Consider the following 22,124-nt stretch of genomic DNA (forward strand, 5'->3'; position numbering starts at 1 on the left):
AATGGTCCATCCAGCCCAGTATCCTGTCTACCGACAGTGGCCAATGCCAGGTGCCCCAGAGGGAATGAACAGAACAGGGAAGTTATCGAGTGATCCATCCCCTGCTGCCCATTCCCAGCTTCTGGCAGACAGAGGTTAGGGACATTTCAGAGTATGATTTTGCATCCCTGCCCATCCTGGCTAATAGCCATTGATTGACCTACCCTCTATGAATGTATCTAGTTCTTTTTTGAACCCTCTTATAGTCTTGGCCTTCACAACATGCTCTGGCAAAGAGTTCCCTGGGTTGACTGTGTATTGTGTGAAGAAATCCTGCCTTTTGTTTCATTTCGACCTGCTGCCTATTCATTTCATGTGGTGACCCCTAGTTCTTGTGTTATGAGAAGGAGTAAATAACACTTCCTTATTTACTTTCTCCACCAGTCATGATTTTATCGACCTCAATCATATCCCCACTTAGTCGCCTCTTTTCCAAGCTAAGTCCCAGTCTTACTAATCTCTCCTCATACAGAAGCTGTTCCATACCCCTCATCATTTTTGTTGCCATTTTCTGTACCTTTTCCAATAGATCTTTTTTGAGATGGGGAGACCACATCTGCACGCAGTATTCAAGATGTGGGGGCACCCTGGGTTTATATAGAGGCAATATGATATTTTCTGTCCTATCTATTCTTTCTTAATGATTCCCAACATTCTGTTCGCTTTTGTGACTGCTCCTGCACATTGAGTGGATGTTTTGAGCGAACTAGCCACAGTGACTCCAAGTGACTCTCTTTCTGGAGTGGTAACAGCTGATTTAGCCCCCATCATTGTATCTGTAGAGCTGGGAGTATGTTTTCTATGTGCATTACTTTGCCATGGGTTTGCATGCACTGATTGTAATGCAATAGGCAATTCTACTGATGGTGCATAAAAGAGACAAAGATTCCAACTGATTGTCCCCCAGCTGGGTTGCCTCCGGCAGGGCAAACTGAGGTAAAACATATGCCGATCACGCTATGTGGCTCTGACTCTGATACCAGGGCCGGCTCCAGGCTACAGCACGCCAAGCGCGTGCTTGGGGTGGCACGCCGCGGGGGGTGCTCTGCCGGTTGCCAGGAGGGTGGCAGGCGGCTCCGGTGGAACTCCCGCAGGCGTGCCTGCGGAGGGTCCGCTGGTCCCGTGGCTCTGGTGGAGCTCCCGCAGGCGTGCCGCCGTGCTTGGGGCGGCAAAATTGCTAGAACCGGCCCTGTCTGATACACATGGGGCAGATCTGCTGAGTGAGACAGGGCCATTCCCCGGCCACTTTTCAGATCAAAGCTGCATTTTAACTGGAGCAGAGGGTCTCCACCCCCTGGAATTTCAGCCGTTATGTTGTAGCTGGCTAGAAATAATTGTGCAAAACATTCCTTCCATTTCCCCCCTACACACACACACACACAGACACACAGAGACACACACACAGACACACACACACACACACAGAGGTTTCATGGCATGCCAGCGCAGGTACTGATCTGTTCTGCTGTTTATGGAGCTGTGCTGTTTGGGACACCTGAACAATGCCACACAAAAGCAGGATGCTGCAGGTGGTTTGTGAAATTGAAGGTGGGAAAGGGGCTGGACTGAAGACATAGAGCAATGCAAGCTTCCCACCTCCCCAGCCCTGCCAATGTCCCTCAACCCTAGCCCAATGCAGCAGGCTGATGGAGAAACAAAGGCACCGGAAGGCAAAAGGGCCTATAGTGAGTGAATATAGGGTGACTAGATGTCCTGATTTTATAGGGACAGTCTCGATATTTGGGGCTTTTTTTTATATGGGGTCCTATTACCTCCCACCCCCATCCCAATTTTTCACACTTGCAGTCTGGTCACCCTAAGTGAAAGGCAGAACTGGGATTAGACCCTGGCTCCCAGGTCTCCCAATATCCTTAGCCACTGGGCAACACATACCTGGTTTTCCCCCATCCCTCAAATCCCACAATCCCCGCTCAGTGTGCTCCTGTACAGACAGGAATGATCAGCGCCGCTGACTGACTTGAGTGACTGATAACCAACGTGAGCCTCCATGCAGTTGTCTCCAAGATTCATGGCTCTTTAAAAAGCAAAACCTGACTGACCTTCACAACCGCAAGGCCACGTCCACCCTGGTGCCAAGAGAGAAGCAAGGAACCTGCCACCTCCACGTGCTCTGAAGGCAGCAATGACTGAACCTTGGAACCGCGGTGACCTCAGGGGCCGGAGTTGGGGGTGACTTGTCCAGAATCGGGGGCTTGGTAACTAAAGCCATCGCCCCAGCGGGACGTCACTGATCCCCTGGTTGCAATCTCAGCAACGAGGGTGAGGCACGGGACGGTGCCTGCACTCCCGAGTCCCCTGAGAAGGGTCCCTTCCATGGTGCTGGTGCAAAGTGAGAAAGTGTCCCAGCGTCTGGCCAGAATGGGTAACCCCTCTGCCAGTGCCTTGTACGTCACCCTGTGTGATTCAACGGACTCAAGTGATGTCTCGGTTCCTGGGCCAGGGGTGCATTTCACTCTGAAAGAGCAGCGGATGGACAGACGGAGGGCAATGGGCATGACACTCCTTCACACACAGGCTACACCAGTGCTCTACAAGCCCCCAGCTCCCTGACACTGATCTAAGCAAGGATGGCGGAGAGCTGCCCCTGCTCCTCACTCATGCAGCCGGATCCGATTGTGGTGACGTGCCGTCATGTTATTCCCACGGGCCCCTGCCCATCAGAGAGGATGAAAGCAATACGCATGGCTGGGAGCTACGCGGGCGCAAAGGCCGGGAAGGGACGTGCCAGCTTTATTAGAGGCTGTGGTGTGAAGGGAATGCGAGCAGCGACTGGGGGCTGTCTGCACAAAGCCTCTCTGGGGAACGTTCTGGGCTCTCTGCAGACAGACAGGGACGCGAAGAGAAGGTCCGGTGGGGAAGGAAGGGGATCCCAGTGGTTAGAGCCCTAGATCGGTCCCCTCGTCTGCCACAGACTCTCTGGTGACCTGAGCAACTCACTCAGGCTCAGGTCCTCGAAGGCTTTAAATCATGATTTGAGGATTTCAGTGACTCAGCCAGAGGTAACAGGGTCTGCTACAGGAGTGGGTGGGTGAGGCTCTGTGGCCTGTGATGGTGCTGGAAGTCAGACTAGATGATTATGATGGTCCCTTCAGGCCTTAAAGTCTATGACGATGAGTCTATAAAGCTGCATTTTCTATCTTTGCTGCTCCTTTCTTTCCTCGCTTGTGTCTGTTCATCTTGTTCTGCCTTCTAGGAAATCGGATTGGACATTAACACCAGCAATAACAGCTGTGCCAGCCAGCCTCACCTAACTTCTCTCTCTTCCCCAAAAGGACCATTATTGCCACCCGTGACATCTGCTACGAGACTGTTGGACTGGGGGGTGGGGAAGGGGTCCTTCTAAAATCGCTCTCCAGCAAAAGGGGACAAGGAATGTGGTTAAAATGAAAACCTTATTTAATACTTTACATTCCAAATGCTTTAACTCGTTTTGATCTTTTCTATCTCGTTACTACAAGGTTAAAAGGATGTTTAATGGTGGTTTGCCATGGAGCTAAGCAGGCGAGGTCTCTGCATACCACACCCTGAAACCTCGTTTAATGGTGGACAGTGATAGGCTCATATTAAACACCTTTGGCCCAGACAATCTCTCTGTATTAACCCAGCATTAGAGAAAGTGCTGAAGTACCCAGGCCAAAAGCAATCCGTATGGCTTTTTCTGTCTCCCATTGGTTCAGTGGCCATCCAGGACGGACTCACACCCCACGCCGAGGAGCGCCTCTTCAGGTACCTGTTCACCAGTACAACGGTGGTCCGGCCAGTCCTCAACATCTCCGACTTCGTCATTGTCAGATTTGGGCTGTCCATCGCTCAGCTGATTGACGGGTATGTGTGCGAAGCCGGACTCTAATTCTGCTTCTAAAACCCTCCACAGAAGGGTGGGACATTTATACTAGCACCTGGGGTTACAGCGGGCAACTTAAGCATAGAAAGGGCTGCATCAGCCCTCATGCTTCAGGTCACATGTGCATCACCAGCTGGGGTCAGGAAGGAACTCCCTCCGCCCAGGTAATATATTGCACATTTAAGGGCTGTAAAAGCTTTTATCCTCTTATCCTTGGAATTACGGCACTGAACTGCAGTTCAGGAGCGCTGGCTCCTTTTCCTTGCTCTGCCATAGACTCACTGTGGGACTTTGTGCCTCACTTCCCCAGTTGTAGAATGGGAACAATGACACTTCCTTTGTCTGCCTTGGCTATGTAGGGTGCAAATGCTTTGGGTGCATCTACACAGCGAGCGGCAGCCCGTGGGGGCAAGTCTCGAGCCAGGTTTAACAGATTCAGGCTCACACTCCGGTGCTGAAAGGAGCTGGGGAGACATTCAGGCTCGGGCTGGAGCTCAGGCTCTGGGCCTAGGATGGGGGTGGGCTTCACGGCTCGAGCTCCAGCCTGAGCCACATGCCCACACAGCTATTTTTAACGCTGTCCTGTGGGCCCCACTCTGTCACCCTGGGCTTTGATACTCACTGGCTGCATGGACGTATCCTTAGAGGCAGAGACTGCCTGTCACACGTTGTCCAGGAAGGACCCAGCACAATGGGCCCCAGGCCTCTTGGTGCTTCTCAAGACCCAATATTTAGTAATAATAAAGTCTGTAGAATTGGCCATAGCTGGAGACACGAAATTGAACTAGAGGAACCATTGATCTGTTCACTGCAACAATTCCTCTGGTCTGCTCGGCATGTAATTTCTCTCTCTCGCTTTCTGGATGCGAAGATAAATAAGCTCAGCCAGGGACGTTTAGCACAGCCAGTTAGCGTTGGCTGACACAAGATGAAATAGGAGCCAGGCCGCCATGAAGTACTTTAAATGTAACGGCACTTACTATAAAGGGGCCTCTTGTCTATAAAAGGAGTGTCAAGAAAACACAGGGACAGAGAGAAAATGCATTGGGATGGGTTTTATTTAGTATCCCATCTTCCAGACAAGATCTCAGTCCTCAGCCACATCATGCCAACCATGGCTCATTACGGCTGATGAAGTGTTCGCAGGATGGGAGCCGGCAGGTTATTAGCCCCTGTGCTCTGGCCAAATTCCAATTTGGATCATTATCTTCCACTTAACTAAACTGCCCCTGCGATTCCAGCTGGTGGCAGTATTCTTCTTTACTTCCTGTCTTAAACTGTTGTCCGGTGTTGCTGTTGGCTGTTAAATAGCTGTTGCACTGCACCCCAGAGGTGCAGCAGAAAGTGATTCAGCTTAATAGATGTTTAAGGCCAAAAGGACCACTGTGATCATCTTGTCTGCCCTCCAGCAGAGCACAGGCCAGAAGAAGTCCCTGAATTCACTGATTGAACTAGAAAAACATCCAGTCTTGATTTTAAAATGGCCAGGGATGGAGAATTCCCACCAACCTCCTCCCCCCCCGCCCCTCCCAGCCTGTGCCAAATTGCTCCAGTGGTTCATTAAAAATTGTCACTGAGTTTGTCTGGCTTCAACTTCCATATAACGGGCTTTCTGTTGCTCTGAAGTGACTCCAAAGAAACAGCAGTCAAAACCGAACAGCCGGAAGAGTGAAAACAAAGTATGTTTGCTTTGTAAAGCCCTTCGAGCCATGATCATCTCAGGGGTGGCTAGTGACACGGGGAAAGAAATTACTGTTAGTATAACTGGGCCAAATTCTGCACACCAGGATGATTCCTCTGAAACCAGCGGTAACTGATGTGAAACTGACAGTGCAGGGGGATTCCCGCATTCTGGGGCTAAGGTCATTCCTTTTCCATCAAGGGCCACGGAATCTTTCCAAGAACCACAAGGATTCAGGAGCTCAGGTTTATATCCACAACACCAGTCTCCTCAGCCTGGCGGGGAGCTAGTCGCTTCATCTGGAAGCTGGTCCCTTTTTCACTGAAGCATTTGAGCGCCTCTCAGTTAGCTCTATAAACTTCCAGTAGGAAGTCTCTCAAATAGTCTTTCCACTACCTATCTATAAATCTACCCATCCCACATTAATCACTCTGATATTTAAGCACTGTTACCCCTGGAAAAAGGGGTAAACAATGAGATGGCAACATTTGCAGACAATGCAAAATTACTCAAGCTAGTTAAATCCAAAGCTGATTGCAACAAGTTTCAGAGGGATCTCCCATGACTAGGTGACTGAGCAACAAAATAGCAAATGAAATGCAATGTTGACAAATGCACAGTAATGGATTTAGAAAGCAGAACCCCATCTATGCACACAAAATGCTGGGGTCTAAATGAGCTGTTACCACTCAGGAAAGATCTTGGTGTCATTGTAGATAATTCTCTGAAAACAAACTCTCAATGTGCAGCAGCGGTCAAAAAAGCGAACAGTGTTAGGAACCATTAGTAAAGGAACAGATAATAAAACAGAAAGTATCATAATCCCACTACATAAATCCACAGTACGCCCACATCTTGAATACTGCGTGCAGACCTGGCTCCTCCATCTCAAAAGATATATTAGAACTGGAAAAGGTGCAGAGAAGGGCAACAAAAATGATTAGGGGTATGAAACACTTCCATATGAGGAGAGATTGAAAAAACTGGGACTTTTCAGCTAGGAAAAGAGATGACTAAGGGGGATATGACAGAAGTCTATAAAATCATGACTGGTGTGGAGAAAGGGAATAAGGAAGTGTTATTTAGCACTTCACATAACACAAGAACTAGGGGTCACCTGATGGAATTAATAGGCAGCAAGTTTAAAACAAACAAAAGGAAGTATTTTTTTCACACAACACACAGTCAACCTGTGGAACTCCTTGTCAGGGGATGTTGTGGAAGCCAAGACTATAAAAGGGTTCAAAAAAGAACTAGATACGTTCATGGAGGATAGGTCCATCAATGGCTATTAGCCAGGATGGGCAGGGATGGTGTCCCTGGCCTCTGTTTGCCAAAAGCTGGGAATGGGAGACAGGGGATGGATCACTTGATGATTCCCTGTTCTGTTCATTCCCTCTGGGGCACCTGGCACTGGCCACTGTTGGAAGACACGACACTGAGCTAGATGGACCTTTGGTCTGACCCAGTAGGGCCATTCTTATGTAATGCCCATAATCTGTAAATACTAATGGGACGCCATTGCCAGTTGGTGGCCACACACCTAAAGGAGATAAAAAATCTCCCTTTCTACATAGGTGGCATTGAATCATTCCTACCAGTTCCCGAGCTCTGGAGGAGGGTGGGAAAGGTAACAGTTGGGTCTTGTGCTGAACTGGCCCAGTGGAAGAAGTTGGTTTCAGGTCTGACACTGGTTTTCTCCATTATGATCAAAGAAACTCTCCTCCTCTCTCCTTTCTCCCCTCCCCACCATGCCCCTAACAGGATGAGAAGAACCAAATGATGACCACAAATGTCTGGTTGAAACAGGTGAGGGATAATTTCCCATTGGGGTTGCTGGGAGGGGAGGTGGGTTTCCCAAGTCACAAGGAACCCCCTGGGGCTTAGGAGTTTGATTCAGAGAAGTCCCTGGTGGCTCTAGTCTAGCTGCACTTCTTGGGGTTAGAAACTTCATGAGAAGAACCTTTGATGCTGGATTTCAGCCACGTCTCCCTGATCTGGGTGAAACCTGAAAGATAGGATGCCCCAGGGGCTTGGCACTGGTGCATGGTGACTTTACTTGTGTAGACATGGCTGAAATCTAGCCCATGTGAGAAGAGGCTGGAAGCTGTTCCCGTCACACAGCTGCTCAGACTTTGTGAACTGGGTTGGTGGGTCTCAGCCCAGGTCCCCAGGAATGGGCACTGAAAGGACCCCAGTGACAGGTCTCATAGACTTTAAGGTCAGAAGGGACCATTATGATCATCTAGTCTGACCTCCTGCACAATGCAGGTCACACAGTCTCACCCATCCACTTCTATAACAAACCCCTAACCTATGTCTGAGTTACTGAAGTCCTCAAATTGTGGTTTGAAGACCTCAAGCTGCAGAGAATCCTCCAGCAAGTGACCCGTGCCCCACGTTGCAGAGGAAGGCGAAAAACCTCCAGGACCTCTGCCAATCTGCCCTGGAGGAAAATTCCTTCCTGACCCCAAATATGATGATCAGCTAAACCCTGAGCATGTGGGCAAGACTCACCAGCCAGCACTCAGAAAGAATTCTCTGTAGTAACTTAGATCCCAATCCATCTAACATCCTATCACAGACTATTGGGCATACTTACCTGCTGATAATCAAAGATCAATTGCCAAATTAATTGCCAAAATTAGGCTATCCCATCATACCATCCCCTCCACAAACTTATCGAGCTTAGTCTTAAAGCCAAATATGTCTTTTGCCCCCACTACTCCTCTTGGGAGGCTGTTCCAGAACTTCACTCCTCTAATGATTAGAAACCTTCATCTAATTTCAAGTCTATAAACTTCCTAGTGTCCAGTTTATACCCATTTGTTCTTGTGTCCACATTGGTACTGAGCTTAAATAATTCCTCTCCCTCCCTAATATTAATCCCTCTGATATATTTATAAAGAGCCACCATATCCCCCCTCAGCCTTCTTTTGGCTAGACTAAACAAGCCAAGCTCTTTGAGTCTCTTTTCATATGACAGGTTTTCCATTCCTCGGATCATCCTAGTAGCCCGTCTCTGAACCTGTTCCAGTTTGAATTCATCCTTCTTAAACATGGGAGACCAGAACTGCACACAGTATTCCAGGTGGGGTCTCACCAGCGCCTTATATAACGGTACTAACACCTCCTAATCTTTGCTGGAAATACCTCGCCTGATGCATCCTAAAACTGCATTAGCTTTTTTAACGGCCATATCACATTGGCGGCTCATAGTAATCCTGTGATCAACCAATACTCCGAGGTCCTTCTTCTCCTCTGTTATTTCCAACTGATGTGTCCCCAATTTATAACTAAAATTCTTGTTATTAATCCCTAAATGCATGACCTTGCACTTTTCACTATTAAATTTCATCCTATTACTATTACTCCAGTTTACAAGGTCATCCAGATCTTCCTGTATGATATCCCGGTTCTTCTCTGTGTTAGCAATACCTCCCAGCTTTGTGTCATCCGCAAACTTTATTAGCCCATTCCCACTTTTTGTGCCAAGGTCAGTAATAAAAAGGTTAAATAAGATTGGTCCCAGAACTGATCCTTGAGGAACTCCACTAGTAACCTCCTCCCAGCCTGACAGTTCACCCTTCAGTATGACCCGTTGTAGTCTGCCTTTTAACCAGTTCCTTATCCACCTTTCAATTTTCATATTGATCCCCATCTTTTCCAATTTACTAATAATTCCCCATGTGGAACCGTGTCAAATGCTTTTATTGAAATCGAGGTAAATTAGATCCACTGTGTTTCCTTTGTCTAAAAAATCTGTTACCTTCTCAAAGAAGGAGATCAGGTTGGTTTGGCACGATCTACCTTTAGTAAAACCATGTTGTAATTTGTCCCAATTACCATTGACCTCAATGTCCTTAACTACTTTCTCCTTCAAAATTTTTTCCAAGACCTTACATACTACAGATGTCAAACTAACAGGCCTATAGATACTCGGATCACATTTTTTCCCTTTCTTAAAAATAGGAGCTATGTTAGCAATTCTCCACTCGTACGGTACAACCCCTGAGTTTACTGATTCATTAAAAATTCTTGCTAATGGGCTTGCAATTTCATGTGCCAATTCCTTTAATATTCTTGGATGAAGATTATCTGGGCCCTCCGATTTTGTCCCATTAAGCTGTTCGAGTTTGGCTTCTACCTCGGATGTGGTAATATCCACCTTCATATCCTCATTCCCATTTGTCTTCCTACCGTTATCCCTAAGCTCCTCATTAGCCTTATTAAAGACTGAGGCAAAGTATTTATTTAGATATTGGGTCATGCCTAGATTATCCTTAACCTCCATTCCATCCTCAGTGTTTAACAGTCCCACTTCTTTCTTTGTTTTCTTCTTATTTATATGGCTATAGAACCTTTTACTATTGGTTTTAATTCCCTTTGCAAGGTCCAACTCTACATGGCTTTTAGCCTCTCTCACTTTATCCCTACATGTTCTGACCTCAATAAGGTAGCTTTCCTTGCTAATCCTTCCCATCTTCCGCTCCTTGTAGGCTTTCTGCTTTTTCTTAATCACCTCTCTGAGATGCTTGCTCATCCAGCTTGGTCTACAACTCCTGCCTGTGATTTTTCCCCCTTTCTTGGGATGCAAGGCTTCTGATAGTTTCTGCAGCTTTGACTTGAAGTAATTCCATGCCTTCTCCACATTTACATCCCCAAGTTCTTCAGTCCAATCCACTTCCCTAACTAATTTCCTTAATTCTTTAAAGTTAGCCCTTTTGAAATCAAAAACCCTAGTCCCAGATCTACTTTTGTTTCTCCTTCCATCTAGTTTGAACTGAATTAGCTCATGATCACTCGAACCAAGGTTGTCCCCTACAACCATTTCTTCTATGAGGTCCTCACTACTCACCAAAACCAAATCTAAAATGGCATCCCCTCTTGTTGGTTCTTCAACTACTTGGTGAAGAAATCCATCAGCTATCACATCCAGAAAAATCTGAGCCCTATTATTACTACTAGCACTTGTCCTCCAGTCTATATCTGGGAAGTTAAAGTCTCCCATGATCACACAATTCCCATTAGTGTTTACTTCATTAAAAACATTAAAGAGGTCTCTATCCATATCCAAATCAGATCCCGGCGGTCTGTAGCACACCCCAAGCACTATCTCAGGGGAGGCTCTAGTAGCTTTCTTCCCCAATGTGATTTTTGCCCAGACAGACTCTGTCTTATACATTTCATCCCTTCTTTACAGTTAACCTCATCATCAGGGGCGGTTCCAGGCCCCAGCACGCAAAGCGCGTGCTTGGGGCAGCAAGCCGCGGAGGGCGCTCTGCCGGTGCCGCGAGGGCGGCAGACAGGTTGCCTTTGGCGGCTTGCCTGCAGAGGGTCCGCTGGCCCCATGGCTTCAGTGGACCTCCCGCAGGCGTGCCTGCAGAGGGTCCGCTGGTTCCACGGCTTTTGAGGACCGCTGAAGCTGCGGGACCAGCAGACCCTCCACGGGCAAACCGCTGGAGGCAGACTGCCTGCCGTGCTTGGGGCAGCAAAACCCCTAGCACCGCCCCTGCTCATCATTGATATACAGTGCTACTCCACCACATTTGCCTTTATTTCTGTCTTTCCTAAACAGCAGATAGCCTTCAATACCTGTACTCCAGTCATGACTACTATTCCACTATGTTTCTGTTATCCCTATAATATCCGGTTTCACTTCCTGCACCAGTAGCTCTAGTTCCTCCATTTTGTTACCTAGGCTCCTCACATTAGTGTACAGACATCTTAATTTTTGCCATTTGGCTTCACTGACATTCTTTACCCGGTTAGGCACAGACATTCTACCACCAGCATCACCTGTTAGTCTGGTATCTACACTACCCTTCCTCCTTATGCCAATTCTTCTGTCCACGGCTGTATCCCCTCTTACTTTGTTTTCTTCCCTCTCAAGGTTAAATTCCGGTGTGGAGATTACCTGGACATCTCCCAACCATCTCCCCCAAATTTCTAGTTTAAAGCTCTCTTAATCAGTTGGGCCAGCCTCCATCCTAGAAGTCTATTTCCCTCCTTGCTCAGGTGAAGTCCATCCCGAGAGAACAGTCCTCTGTCCATGAATGCTTCCCAGTGGCCGTACATCCCAAAGCCCTCCTTATAGCACCATTGCCTGAGCCATCTGTTAATCGCCATAATCTTGTCACATCTTTGTTGCCCTTCTCTAGGAACAGGCAAAATCCCACTGAAGATCACCTGAGCCTCGATTTCCTTAAGCGTCTTCCTCAGTCTGGCATAGTCTCCCTTGATAAGTTCCAGCGAGAATCTAGCCGTATCATTCATTCCCACATGAAGGACAATCAGCGGATTCTTTCCCGCTCCCATTAGGATCCTTTTCAGCCTCCGGTCCACATCCCGTATCTTAGCACCCGGTCTCTGAAGCGGCTCTGCCAGGGCAGGACTTAAACATGTTGATGGGACCATCTATTGGGAGCTGATGGTGGTTCAGCCTGTGCTATACCTGCCCTATACAGAGAGACCTTCACTCGGCAGGATTGCCGCCTGGGACCTTTCACCAGCACTGAATTCCCAGAAGCGCCCAGATGCCGTGGGGATGGGCACTTTAGCAAAGTGCCTACTAATAATGAAGATGTGTTTGAAAAAAGAAAATCAGCTCAGGAGGAACCTCTTTAAGCTGAGCAGTGACCCAGGACCCCTTTAGCTCATGTAGGAGGGGTCCATGCTTCAGGCACTAAACATCCGAGGGGACCCCTGATGAGTTGTTACAAGAGGACGCTGTACATCTCCTTGCAGCAATGGTTGCCCCACTCCCTCTGACGGCTGGATCCCCAGCCCTCGCTGGGCAGCACGTCCATCTCAGACCCTTCTTGCTTTTTCCTCCTCCAGGAGTGGAGTGACTACAAGCTGCGCTGGAACCCGGCGGACTTCGATAATGTCACCTCCATCCGGGTGCCCTCCGAGATGATCTGGATCCCTGACATTGTGCTGTATAACAAGTAGGTGGCGCCACTGCACAGGTACAGCAAGGCAAAGCCCTTAGGGATGGAGGGGGCCCAGGGGATCACAACGGGCAGTATATGGTTGGCAGCATCCATTCCAGGTCTCCTGGTTACGGAGACGTCGGTCCTGATCTCACTTGCAGCTGCACCAATTGAAATCAGAAGTCAATGGGTTTACACTGGTGTATCTGGGAACAGAATCAGGTGCATGGTAGCAGAGAGCCAGAGTGAACCACATGGTCTGTCTGTGTCCAGCAGCCTGAGCAACAAATCCCCTTCCCATGCATTACTAGGGTGACCAGATCACCACACTAAAATATCAGGACACATTGAGGTGCCATCAGCCCTGCCCACAGTCCACCCCCCGCTCCTCCCAGGCTCTGCCCCCACTCTGCCCCAGGTCCTGCCCCCTTCCCGCTCAGCCCCCCTCCCGCGGCCTTGCTCATCCCCTAGCCAGCCGCTGGCTTGCTGCGTCTCTCCTCAGTCCCCCACCCACCGCTCGCCTCTTCACCCCCCAGCCCACCACTCACCTTACGGCGCTGACTTCCCCTCTGCCGGGTAGGTGCTCGCCCACCCCCTGCCTCGTCCCGCCCTCGCTCCACCACCATTCCACCCCTTCCCCCAAGTCCCTGCCCCTGCCCTGCCCCTTCTCCGCCTCTGCCCCTGAGTGTGCCACGTCCCCCTCCTCCTCCTCCTCCCTCCCGGAACACGCTAAGCGCTGCCAAACAGCTGTTAGGCAGCAGGAAGCGCTGGGGGGGGAGGAGCGGGGATGTGGCCTGCTGGGGGGAGTGAGAGAGAAGGAGGCGAGGAGGTGGGAGCAATTTTTCCCCGTGGGTGCTCCAGCCCCGGAGCACCCACAGGGTCAGGGTCTCCCTCCTGCTCACCTCCTTACCCAAATATCGGGACAAATGGCGTTCTGATCGTACATTGATCGGGGTGCGGGACAAAGAGTCCCGATTTTATGGGGACATCTGGTCACCCTAGGCAATACAGCCCAGTCTCCCAGGCTATTTCCACCAGGCAGGCCTCTGCGCTTCACCGCAGCATTTCCTGCTCATGCTTCAGGCTGAAATTTGTGTCTTGCTGCCACCTCCTGGTGCCTCTCAGTCACTAAAGGAAATGTTATTCTTGACCTGGGAAGGGCCTGCTTTTTAATTAACCTCCAGCCTCATTAACAGATTCAGTCACGGAGCAACTGCATCCTGGGGAATTGGGTCGGAGCTGGGTTCCTGGGTTCCAAGCCTGCCCCGCATCATTTCATGACCTCCTGCCTTGACAGACGGGTCTTCATCAGCCCCAGGCCTGGCCATGAGTTTGCAGGGTTTCGTGCCGCATGCTCAGCGTTCTCCCTTGGCATCCAGACAGGAACCTTGCTGCGCTCGGCTGCAAAGACATCTTGAGACACCGCCAGGCCCGATCTCCTGCTCTGGGACAGTCCCACTGACTTCTGCCTGATCTGTCCATCCAGCCATGCTCATCACCACAGTATCTGAGCACCTGCCGCGGGGTTGTGCTGGGTCACCGAGCCCGTCTGTTTTGACCCACCTGGGCACTTACGTGGCCCTCTTCCTCACACATCTCAGCTCCTCCCAAGGACCTGATCCCCCAATTTTGCAGATGGGGACGCTGTGACCCAGAAGAGTTAGGGGTGAAATTCACCCCTGTGCAAAGAGTTCACTTTATCTGTCACACTGGTGCCTTGGCACTGGCTGGCCGCATGGGGTGGAGTGATTTGCATGGGGGCGGACGGGGGCTGTAGCAGGGCCAGGAACTCAAACCAAGATCTTCTGAGTCCCAGAGCCGAGCTAATCACAAACTCTTTCTCCTCTTTTACTGCTCCTGGTGGATTTGGTCTTGCCTCCTCCCCGCCCCTCACTTTCTCCGAGGCGCTCGCCGCTCTAACCCCTGCTCCTCTGTCCTGCAGCGCCGATGGGGAGTTCGCAGTGACGCACATGACCAAAGCCCACCTCTTCTCCAACGGCAAGGTGAAGTGGGTGCCGCCGGCCATCTACAAGAGCTCGTGCAGCATTGACGTGACCTTCTTCCCCTTCGACCAGCAGAACTGCAAGATGAAGTTTGGCTCGTGGACGTACGACAAGGCCAAGATCGACCTGGAGAGCATGGAGCGCGACGTGGACCTGAAAGACTACTGGGAGAGTGGGGAATGGGCCATCATCAATGCCGTGGGCACCTACAACACCAAGAAATATGACTGCTGCACGGAGATCTACCCTGACATCACCTACTGCTTCATCATCCGGCGCTTGCCCCTTTTCTACACCATCAACCTCATCATCCCCTGCCTGCTCATCTCCTGCCTGACCGTGCTGGTCTTCTACCTGCCCTCCGACTGCGGGGAGAAGATCACCCTCTGCATCTCCGTGCTGCTCTCCCTCACTGTCTTCCTGCTGCTCATCACCGAGATCATCCCTTCCACCTCGCTGGTCATCCCCCTGATCGGCGAGTACCTCCTCTTCACCATGATCTTCGTCACCCTCTCCATCGTCATCACCGTCTTCGCGCTCAACGTCCACCACCGCTCACCCAGCACCCACAAGATGCCCCTCTGGGTGCGTGCCGCCTTCTTGGACTTCATCCCCCGCTGGCTTTTCATGAGGCGGCCTCCAGTGCTAACCCCCCGGGAGAGGCTGAGCTGGGAGTATGACCCACCTGGCGTCAGGCTCAGCACCTCCAGGGGCTGGCTGGAAACAGACGTTGATGACACATGGGAGGAGGAGGAAGAGGAAGAGGACAGGAGGCACCCTGGACGTGCGTCCCTCAAGACAGGCTCCCATAAACACAGCGTCCAGTACCACTCCGGCTCTGGGCACCACCTGGGCAGGGGGCGGGGGGCCCGGGCACCGCGCCCGCCTGCCAAAGGGGACAGCTTGGGGTTGGATCCCAGCCTGCTGCTGTCCCCCAGGATCCTGAAGGCCTTGGAGGGGGTGGACTACATCGCAGACCACCTGCGGGCTGAGGATGCTGATTTCTCGGTGAGTCTGTGCCCTGCTGGCTCGGGAGGGCCGGGTCCTGGCACCTGGGGCCTTTTTCCCCTCTTGCCATCGGGTGGAGTTTGGCCCATTTCAGGCGCCACCATCTGATGGCTCTTTAGGGGCCTGGTTGGCGTGAGTGGGCAGGAGTCAGCCTAGCTCCCAGCGGAGAGGCAGCCCCTGCATTGCCGCCCCGGGGAGCAGTCCCAGCAGAGAGGCAGCCCCTGCATTGCCGCCCCGGGGAGCAGTCCCAGAGGAGAGGCAGCCCCTGCATTGCCGCCCCGGGGAGCAGTCCCAGAGGAGAGGCAGCCCCTGCATTGCCGCCCCAGGGAGCAGTCCCAGCAGAGAGGCAGCCCCTGCATTGCCGCCCCGGGGAGCAGTCCCAGCAGAGAGGCAGCCCCTGCATTGCCGCCCCGGGGAGCAGTCCCAGCGGAGAGGCAGCGCCTGCATTACCGCCCCGGGGAGCAGTCCCAGCGGAGAGGCAGCCCCTGCATTGCCGCCCCGGGGAGCAGTCCCAGCGGAGAGGCAGCCCCTGCATTGCCGCCCCGGGGAGCAGTCCCAGCGGAGAGGCAGCCCCTGCATTGCCGCCCCGGGGAGCAGTCCCAGCGGAGAGGCAGCCCCTGCATTGCCACCCCGGGGAGCGGTCCCAGCGGAGAGGCAGCCCCTGCATTGCCGCCCCGGGGAGCGGTCCCAGCGGAGAGGCAGCCCCTGCATTGCCGCCCCGGGGAGCGGTCCCAGCGGAGAGGCAGCCCCTGCATTGCCGCCCCGGGGAGCTGTCCCAGCGGAGAGGCAGCCCCTGCATTGCCGCCCCGGGGAACGGTCCCAGTGGAGAGGACCAGGCAGCGATGGGCAGGGGAAACTGGCTTTCCTCCTCTCGCCCCAGCGGGGTCCAGGATCTGGGGCTGGGGGCAGGCCTGTTGCTCGGGCAGGGTGAAGGGGGCTTGCTCTGCTTGCTGTCCCCATGCCCCCAGCTGTCCAGCTGGCTCTGTGGTCCCCTACAGTCGTTGTCTGCAGCTGTTCGGTGACCTCTTGGTCGGTTGTTTCCTTGCCAGGGATCGAAGAGGTGGGGCTAAAAACAAATTAACTCTTCCCAGGCCAGCGATTGGCTGACGGGAGAGGCCTGCACAGTAGCTAGCGGGTGATGCATTCACTGGTGGGACTCCACTGAGGCCCAAATACCAGGGGGCAGGACAAGCATCTGCACTCAGCTGCAAAGCAGAGCCGCCGGCCACGGCTTGAATACCATTGATGCTCCTCGGGTGGCACTGTGCCCTGGGGGACTCTGAGTTAGCAGACACCCAGGCTGAGCTCTGCAGCGAGGGGGACACATGCACCCCTAGCTTGGGTCTTCTCAGTGCTGGATTAAAGCGGTGTGTGGCCTGGATAGACCAGTTCTGCGGGGCCTCAGTCCTTGCTCCTGCATTTCCAGCCAGCTGGGCCAATGTAAGGCTCGGTTTCCCCCTCAGAGCCGGTTTTATTTGCCCCTGAACAGCGGTCTTAGGAGGGGAGTATTGTCTAGTCTCGTTGCTCTGTTCTCACACTACTTCCTTCAGGGTATTTATGCTCTCCTACAATGCAGGGGAGATTGTTAGCCCCAGGGAACTAAGGCACAGGGAGAGAGGTGAGGTGACTTGCCCAAATAGCCTGTAGCAGCAGCAGAAATTGAAAGGCTTCCAAGGAGAGCGGGAATTTTTTCACCAGCCATCCTCCTCTCCTGCCCTCCACCAGTACCAACTCATCAAAACCGAAACTTCACATCACAGGGTCGGTGCTGACAAAGCTTCTAACTCGGAACATTTGGGGGAAAAGACCTGTCCCAATGTCCCACTTTGACATTTTCAAACTGGAACTTTTGAGTCCAAACAACTTTTTAGTTAGAACTGTGAATAAAGTTAGACTAAAAATGGAATAAAACTTGAAATAATTAGAACCCTTCTGCCAGTTGTAGTCAGCAGCAACCAGGGCCAGGTTCAATATCTAGGGGTTCCCATTCTACAATACAACACAGAACTGGCTCGAGTCCCCACCCAGGAATGTGGGACAATTACACCCCACCCCTGGGCACCTCTGAGAGGCAATACTTCCTTCTCACAAGCACAGAGTCCGAGTGTAGAAAAGAAACTTTTAATGAAAGCAGGGAAGTCACCCGACATTAACTTGGGAAAACACCGCAAGCAGGATTCATAGACATAAAACAGTGAGCAAAACACCCACCCCCGAATTCGTGAGGCCATGTCTTTTGCCTCAGATTTGTGAGTTTTACCACCAAAAGTTCCTTTAATGTGCCCCTCCTTTCTCTCTCCGCCGCACCCCACTCACAGTTGTTGTCCTTGGTCAGGGAAGACCCAGAGTTCAGAGGTGCATCTGTGTGAGTTCACCTTCCACCCTGGCTCACTCTGCTGTCCTGGCTCACACTCTGCCAGCCACCCTGCTCCTCTGTCCTGAGGTCCCCTCCCTTAACACAGCTTTCCATGATCTCAGCTGTTAGCAGTGGAACCTCACTGCTAATGTACACTGGGCGGTTTCTTGCATCACAGACACCATTCCAAAGCAGATCTAATTTTTAGGCCTGGTTACCAGTGATTTCAGCTCTATTAGCAAACAATAGGGTGGATTGCACCCTCAGCAAGTTTGCAGATGACTCTAAACTGGGAGGAGGGAACATAAGAACATCAGAACGGCCATACTGGGTCAGACCAAAGGTCCATCCAGCCCAATATCCTGTCTTCTGACAATGGCCAATGCCAGGTGCCCCAGAGGGAGTGAACCTAACAGGCAATGATCAAGTGATCTCTCTCCTGCCATCCATCTCCATCCTCTGACAAACAGAGGCTAGGGACACCATTCCTTACCCATCCTGGCTAATAGCCATTAATGGACTTAACCTCCATGAATGTATCTAGTTCTCTTTTAAACCCTGTTATAGTCCTAGTCTTCACAACCTCCTCAGGCAAGAAGTTCCACAGGTTGACTGTGGTGATAGATAAGCTGGAGGGTAGGGCTAGGATACAGAGGGACCTAAACAAATTAGAGGATTAGGCCAAAAGAAATCTGATGAGGTTCAACAAGGACAAGTGCAAAATCCTGCAGTTAGGACGGAAGAATCCCAGGCACTGCTACAGACTAGGGACCGAATGGCTAGGCAGCAGTTCTGCAGAAAAGGACCTAGGGGTTACTGTGGACGAGAAGCTGGATACAAGTCAACAGTGTGCCCTTGTTGCCAAGAAGGCTAACGGCATTTTGGGCTGTATAAGTAGGGGCATTGCCAGCAGATCGAGGGACGTGATCATTCCCCCCTACTCGGCATTGGTGAGGCCTCATCTGGAGTACTGTGTCCAGTTTTGGGCCCCACACAACAAGAAGGATGTGGAAAAATTGGAAAGAGTCCAGTGAAGGGCAACAAAAATGATTAGGGAGCTGGAGCACATGACTTATGAGAAGAGGCTGAGGGAACTGGGATTGTTTAGTCTGCAGAAGAGAAGGATGAGGGGGGATTTGATAGCTGCTTTCAACTACCTGAAGGGGGTTCCAAAGAGGATGGATCTAGACTGTTCTCAGTGGTAGCAGATGACAGAACAAGGAGCAATGGTCTCAAGTTGCAGTGGGGGAGGTCTAGGTTGGATATTAGGAAACACTATTTCACTAGGAGCGTGGTGAAGCACTGGAATGGGTTCCCTAGGGAGGTGGTGGAATCTCCTTCCTTAGAGGATTTTAAGGTCAGGCTTGACAAAGCCCTGGCTGGATGATTTAGCTGGGGACTGGTCCTGCTTTGAGCAGGGAGTTGGACTAGATACCTCCTGAGGTCCCTTCCAACTCTGATATTCTATGACTAGAATTTTCAGTTCAGTCTTTACCAGCTCTGTTACTGTGCAATGGACAGGGAAAGAGTCACATGTTGCATAGGACCTGTGGACAGGACCCACACCACTCAGCACACATACCTATGCCCCCACTCATCTCACTGGGCTTTGGTGTCCCCATCCCCTGCCTAGCAAGTGCGGTTTGATTGAGGGTGAGTCCATCAATCGGGGTCTGCCAAACACAGTTCTGCTGCCCCTGGTTCACACTACAAGGACAACCACCCTTTAGTGCCCCTGCCCCCATAACAAAGTGACTGGGGATCCAACGCTAGCCAAAAGTGATCATTTGGGCCAAGCAGCCCCACCATGCTGCACTCCCAGGCAGGATGGGTGTGCCCATGCAAACAGAGGTGGCTCCCCAAGTCCTCTTCCCTGGCTCATCACTAGCTGTCAGGGGAGAGCTCATTCAGACCCTACTTATATAATGTTTCAGTAGACCTGAACCAGATTAGAGTTTGCTTGGGGGTTTTTTAGTTTGGAAAGATTTTGAGATTTTTTTTTTACTTTTTTTCGTGATTTGAGATGGGGAAAAATGTCAAAATGTCAAAATTTCTTATGGGATGGAAGAACCCTTCCCTGCCCACCCCAGCTCCCCAGTCCGGCCGCAGGCTACACCTGCATGGCCAACGTCTCTCTCACAACACAACAGCCTCTCTGCCAGGGCCTCCCGTGACCCCGTGCTGCTCTCAGGCCCCACAGCTCACTCTGACTCTTGTCTGCCTGCAGGTGAAGGAGGACTGGAAGTATGTTGCTATGGTCATAGACCGGATATTCCTCTGGGTGTTTATCATCGTCTGTTTGCTGGGGACCATCGGCCTCTTCCTCCCTCCCTTCCTGGCTGGGATGATATAGGGTCTGTGCCTGGCCCGGAAGGTGGTCTTGCTCCCAGATCTGTGCCCAGGGCTGGCGAAGGGACAAACTAACCTACCCTGACTGTGGAGCCCCTTCGGGCTTGTCCATACTGGAGGAACATTGTCAAGCCGCGACCCCCTTTGAACTCCCACTCGTCCTGGTTAGTACCAGCGCAGCGCCAGTGCCGAAGCCACACGTCAGCTGGGCCCAGCTCCAGCCGTGTAGATGCTCACATGCATCGGGTTTGTACTAACAAGTGAACGGTGTAGGGGAGTTGGGGTGGGAGAACCCTACAGTGAAACCCCAACAAGATTTTTTCTTGAGTCACTGAAACTGCTTAAAACGAAGCGGATCAGAACGGAACCACCCGGGGTTTGAAATTAACATGCCCATAGCTACCTAGCAAGGCAGCAGGTGCGCCCCCTAAGATGGGAACATGTTGCTCACGTTGGTTTGGTGACAAGGTTCATTTCATACTGTTCCTCCCAGCCACACGCAGTCCAATTTATCCCCCAGGTGTGAACATAGCCCACTGGACAGGGTGTGTTAGAGGTCTCCGTCTGTAGCCTGCAGCTGGGAAGTTCTAACTCTAGCAGCTCATGCTTTTAGCTAGGGAGGTCCCCGGGTCAATCCCCGGGGGACAGCCATGGCATAAGCACCCCAGGAGTTAATTTGGGTATTGGCACCCGGGTCAGCCTGGCCCAGGTGGGAGGAACCTCACTGCAAAGCCGTGCCTGTGTCCTCACTAGCACTGCGCGGTGTGTGTGGGGCTCGGACTTGTGAGGGCACGTCCCATGGGTCTTTGTGCTGCTCTACGATTCTTCCCCATGGAGCCGGGAGAGAACCTGCCTGTCCTTCCGGGTACACAGGGGGAATTGTGGGAAGGCACTGGAGGACTATCAACGCTGGGGCGGCTGAGCCTGTGTCCTCACCGCAAAGCCAGCAGATTCCAGGCTAAAGGGAAAGCAGCACCTACCCCCTCAGCGGGGCCAGCTAACCTAGGGTGAAATTCACTCCAGTGCTCAGCGCTGGCCCAAGAACTAGTCACCACTTTCAGCTGTGTTCTGCCTGGAATGCCCCTTGCAGGTGAGAGCTGCCTGGAGGGTCTTTTCAAAGCAAACAAACATTTCGGGGGGAGAGGTATGGCAAATAGTCAAAAAAAATTGCTGAAACTAATCACAACAAAGATTTTTTTGTTTTCACATCAAAAATTTGTTTGTTTGCTTTTTGGGACCCCACCCCCTTTCCCACCTCCATTTTTCCAGGGGGAAGGGGAGGGGAAAAAAAATAAAAAACAACAGGTTTTCTGTTAAAACCTTCCCAAAATCTTTCATTTTGATCCATTTCATCAAAAAACCCTGCAAAAATTGTCAACTGAAATGAACAATTTTAATGTCTTTTGGCGTTTCTCCATGGAAAATACTCAACTGACCTTACTGCAGACGTTAATGAGTTCTGAGAACAAACCCAGCAGGCTTCCTGGCCATTTTCTAAATGGAGGAAACTGAGGCACAGAGAGAGCGTGGCAAGTCATTGAGATCACAGAGGATCACACCCCAGTCTTTAACGGCCCAGCCACGTAGCATCAGAGCTGAGCCTGGAACCCGGGCATCCCAGTTCCCCCAATCTAGCCAGCCAACTTGTATGTAAAGTCAAACTAAAGTTCTGCATGGCCCAAGTCAGTGCTCCCATGGAGCTGTTCAAAACAGTCCCCTGAAGCCCGGTAACACAGGAGGGAAGGCAAACATCATTTCAAGCTTCAAATAATCCTCATGCTCCAGGGCCTTTGATGCCTGCCCATAAAGAATACCCTTGATCTTGTGTCTAACACCCCACGAGCTTTTGCAGCTGCAAGGGGCCATTTGAGAGGAAGGGGGGAAACAC

The 22,124-nt window shown here is 51.4% G+C and overlaps 1 protein-coding gene across 1 annotated transcript; it reads left to right on the forward strand.

Moving 5' to 3' along the window:
- The first annotated feature begins 3,801 nt into the window (after positions 1–3,801).
- CHRNA2 (cholinergic receptor nicotinic alpha 2 subunit) lies at positions 3,802–22,110 on the forward strand. The gene is made up of 5 exons (XM_030555121.1): positions 3,802–3,885; positions 7,350–7,394; positions 12,426–12,535; positions 14,463–15,531; positions 20,115–22,110. Exons 2-5 carry the CDS (start codon positions 7,365–7,367, stop codon positions 20,238–20,240), a joined length of 1,335 nt encoding a protein of 444 aa, XP_030410981.1. The 5' UTR covers positions 3,802–3,885; positions 7,350–7,364; the 3' UTR covers positions 20,241–22,110.
- The last annotated feature ends 14 nt before the right edge of the window (positions 22,111–22,124 follow it).

Source organism: Gopherus evgoodei, chromosome 3, assembly GCF_007399415.2.
Source record: "Gopherus evgoodei ecotype Sinaloan lineage chromosome 3, rGopEvg1_v1.p, whole genome shotgun sequence".
Classification (NCBI taxonomy): Eukaryota; Metazoa; Chordata; order Testudines; family Testudinidae; genus Gopherus; species Gopherus evgoodei.

What these genes read in the sequence shown, in the direction of transcription:
- CHRNA2 (XM_030555121.1), top strand. Translation starts at nt 7,365, where the DNA reads ATGATGACCACAAATGTCTGGTTGAAACAG. An exon ending in GACATTGTGCTGTATAACAA is followed by an intron (nt 12,536 to 14,462) that starts GTAGGTGGCGCC and finishes TCTGTCCTGCAG; the next exon opens with CGCCGATGGGGAGTTCGCAG. An exon ending in CTGAGGATGCTGATTTCTCG is followed by an intron (nt 15,532 to 20,114) that starts GTGAGTCTGTGC and finishes GTCTGCCTGCAG; the next exon opens with GTGAAGGAGGACTGGAAGTA.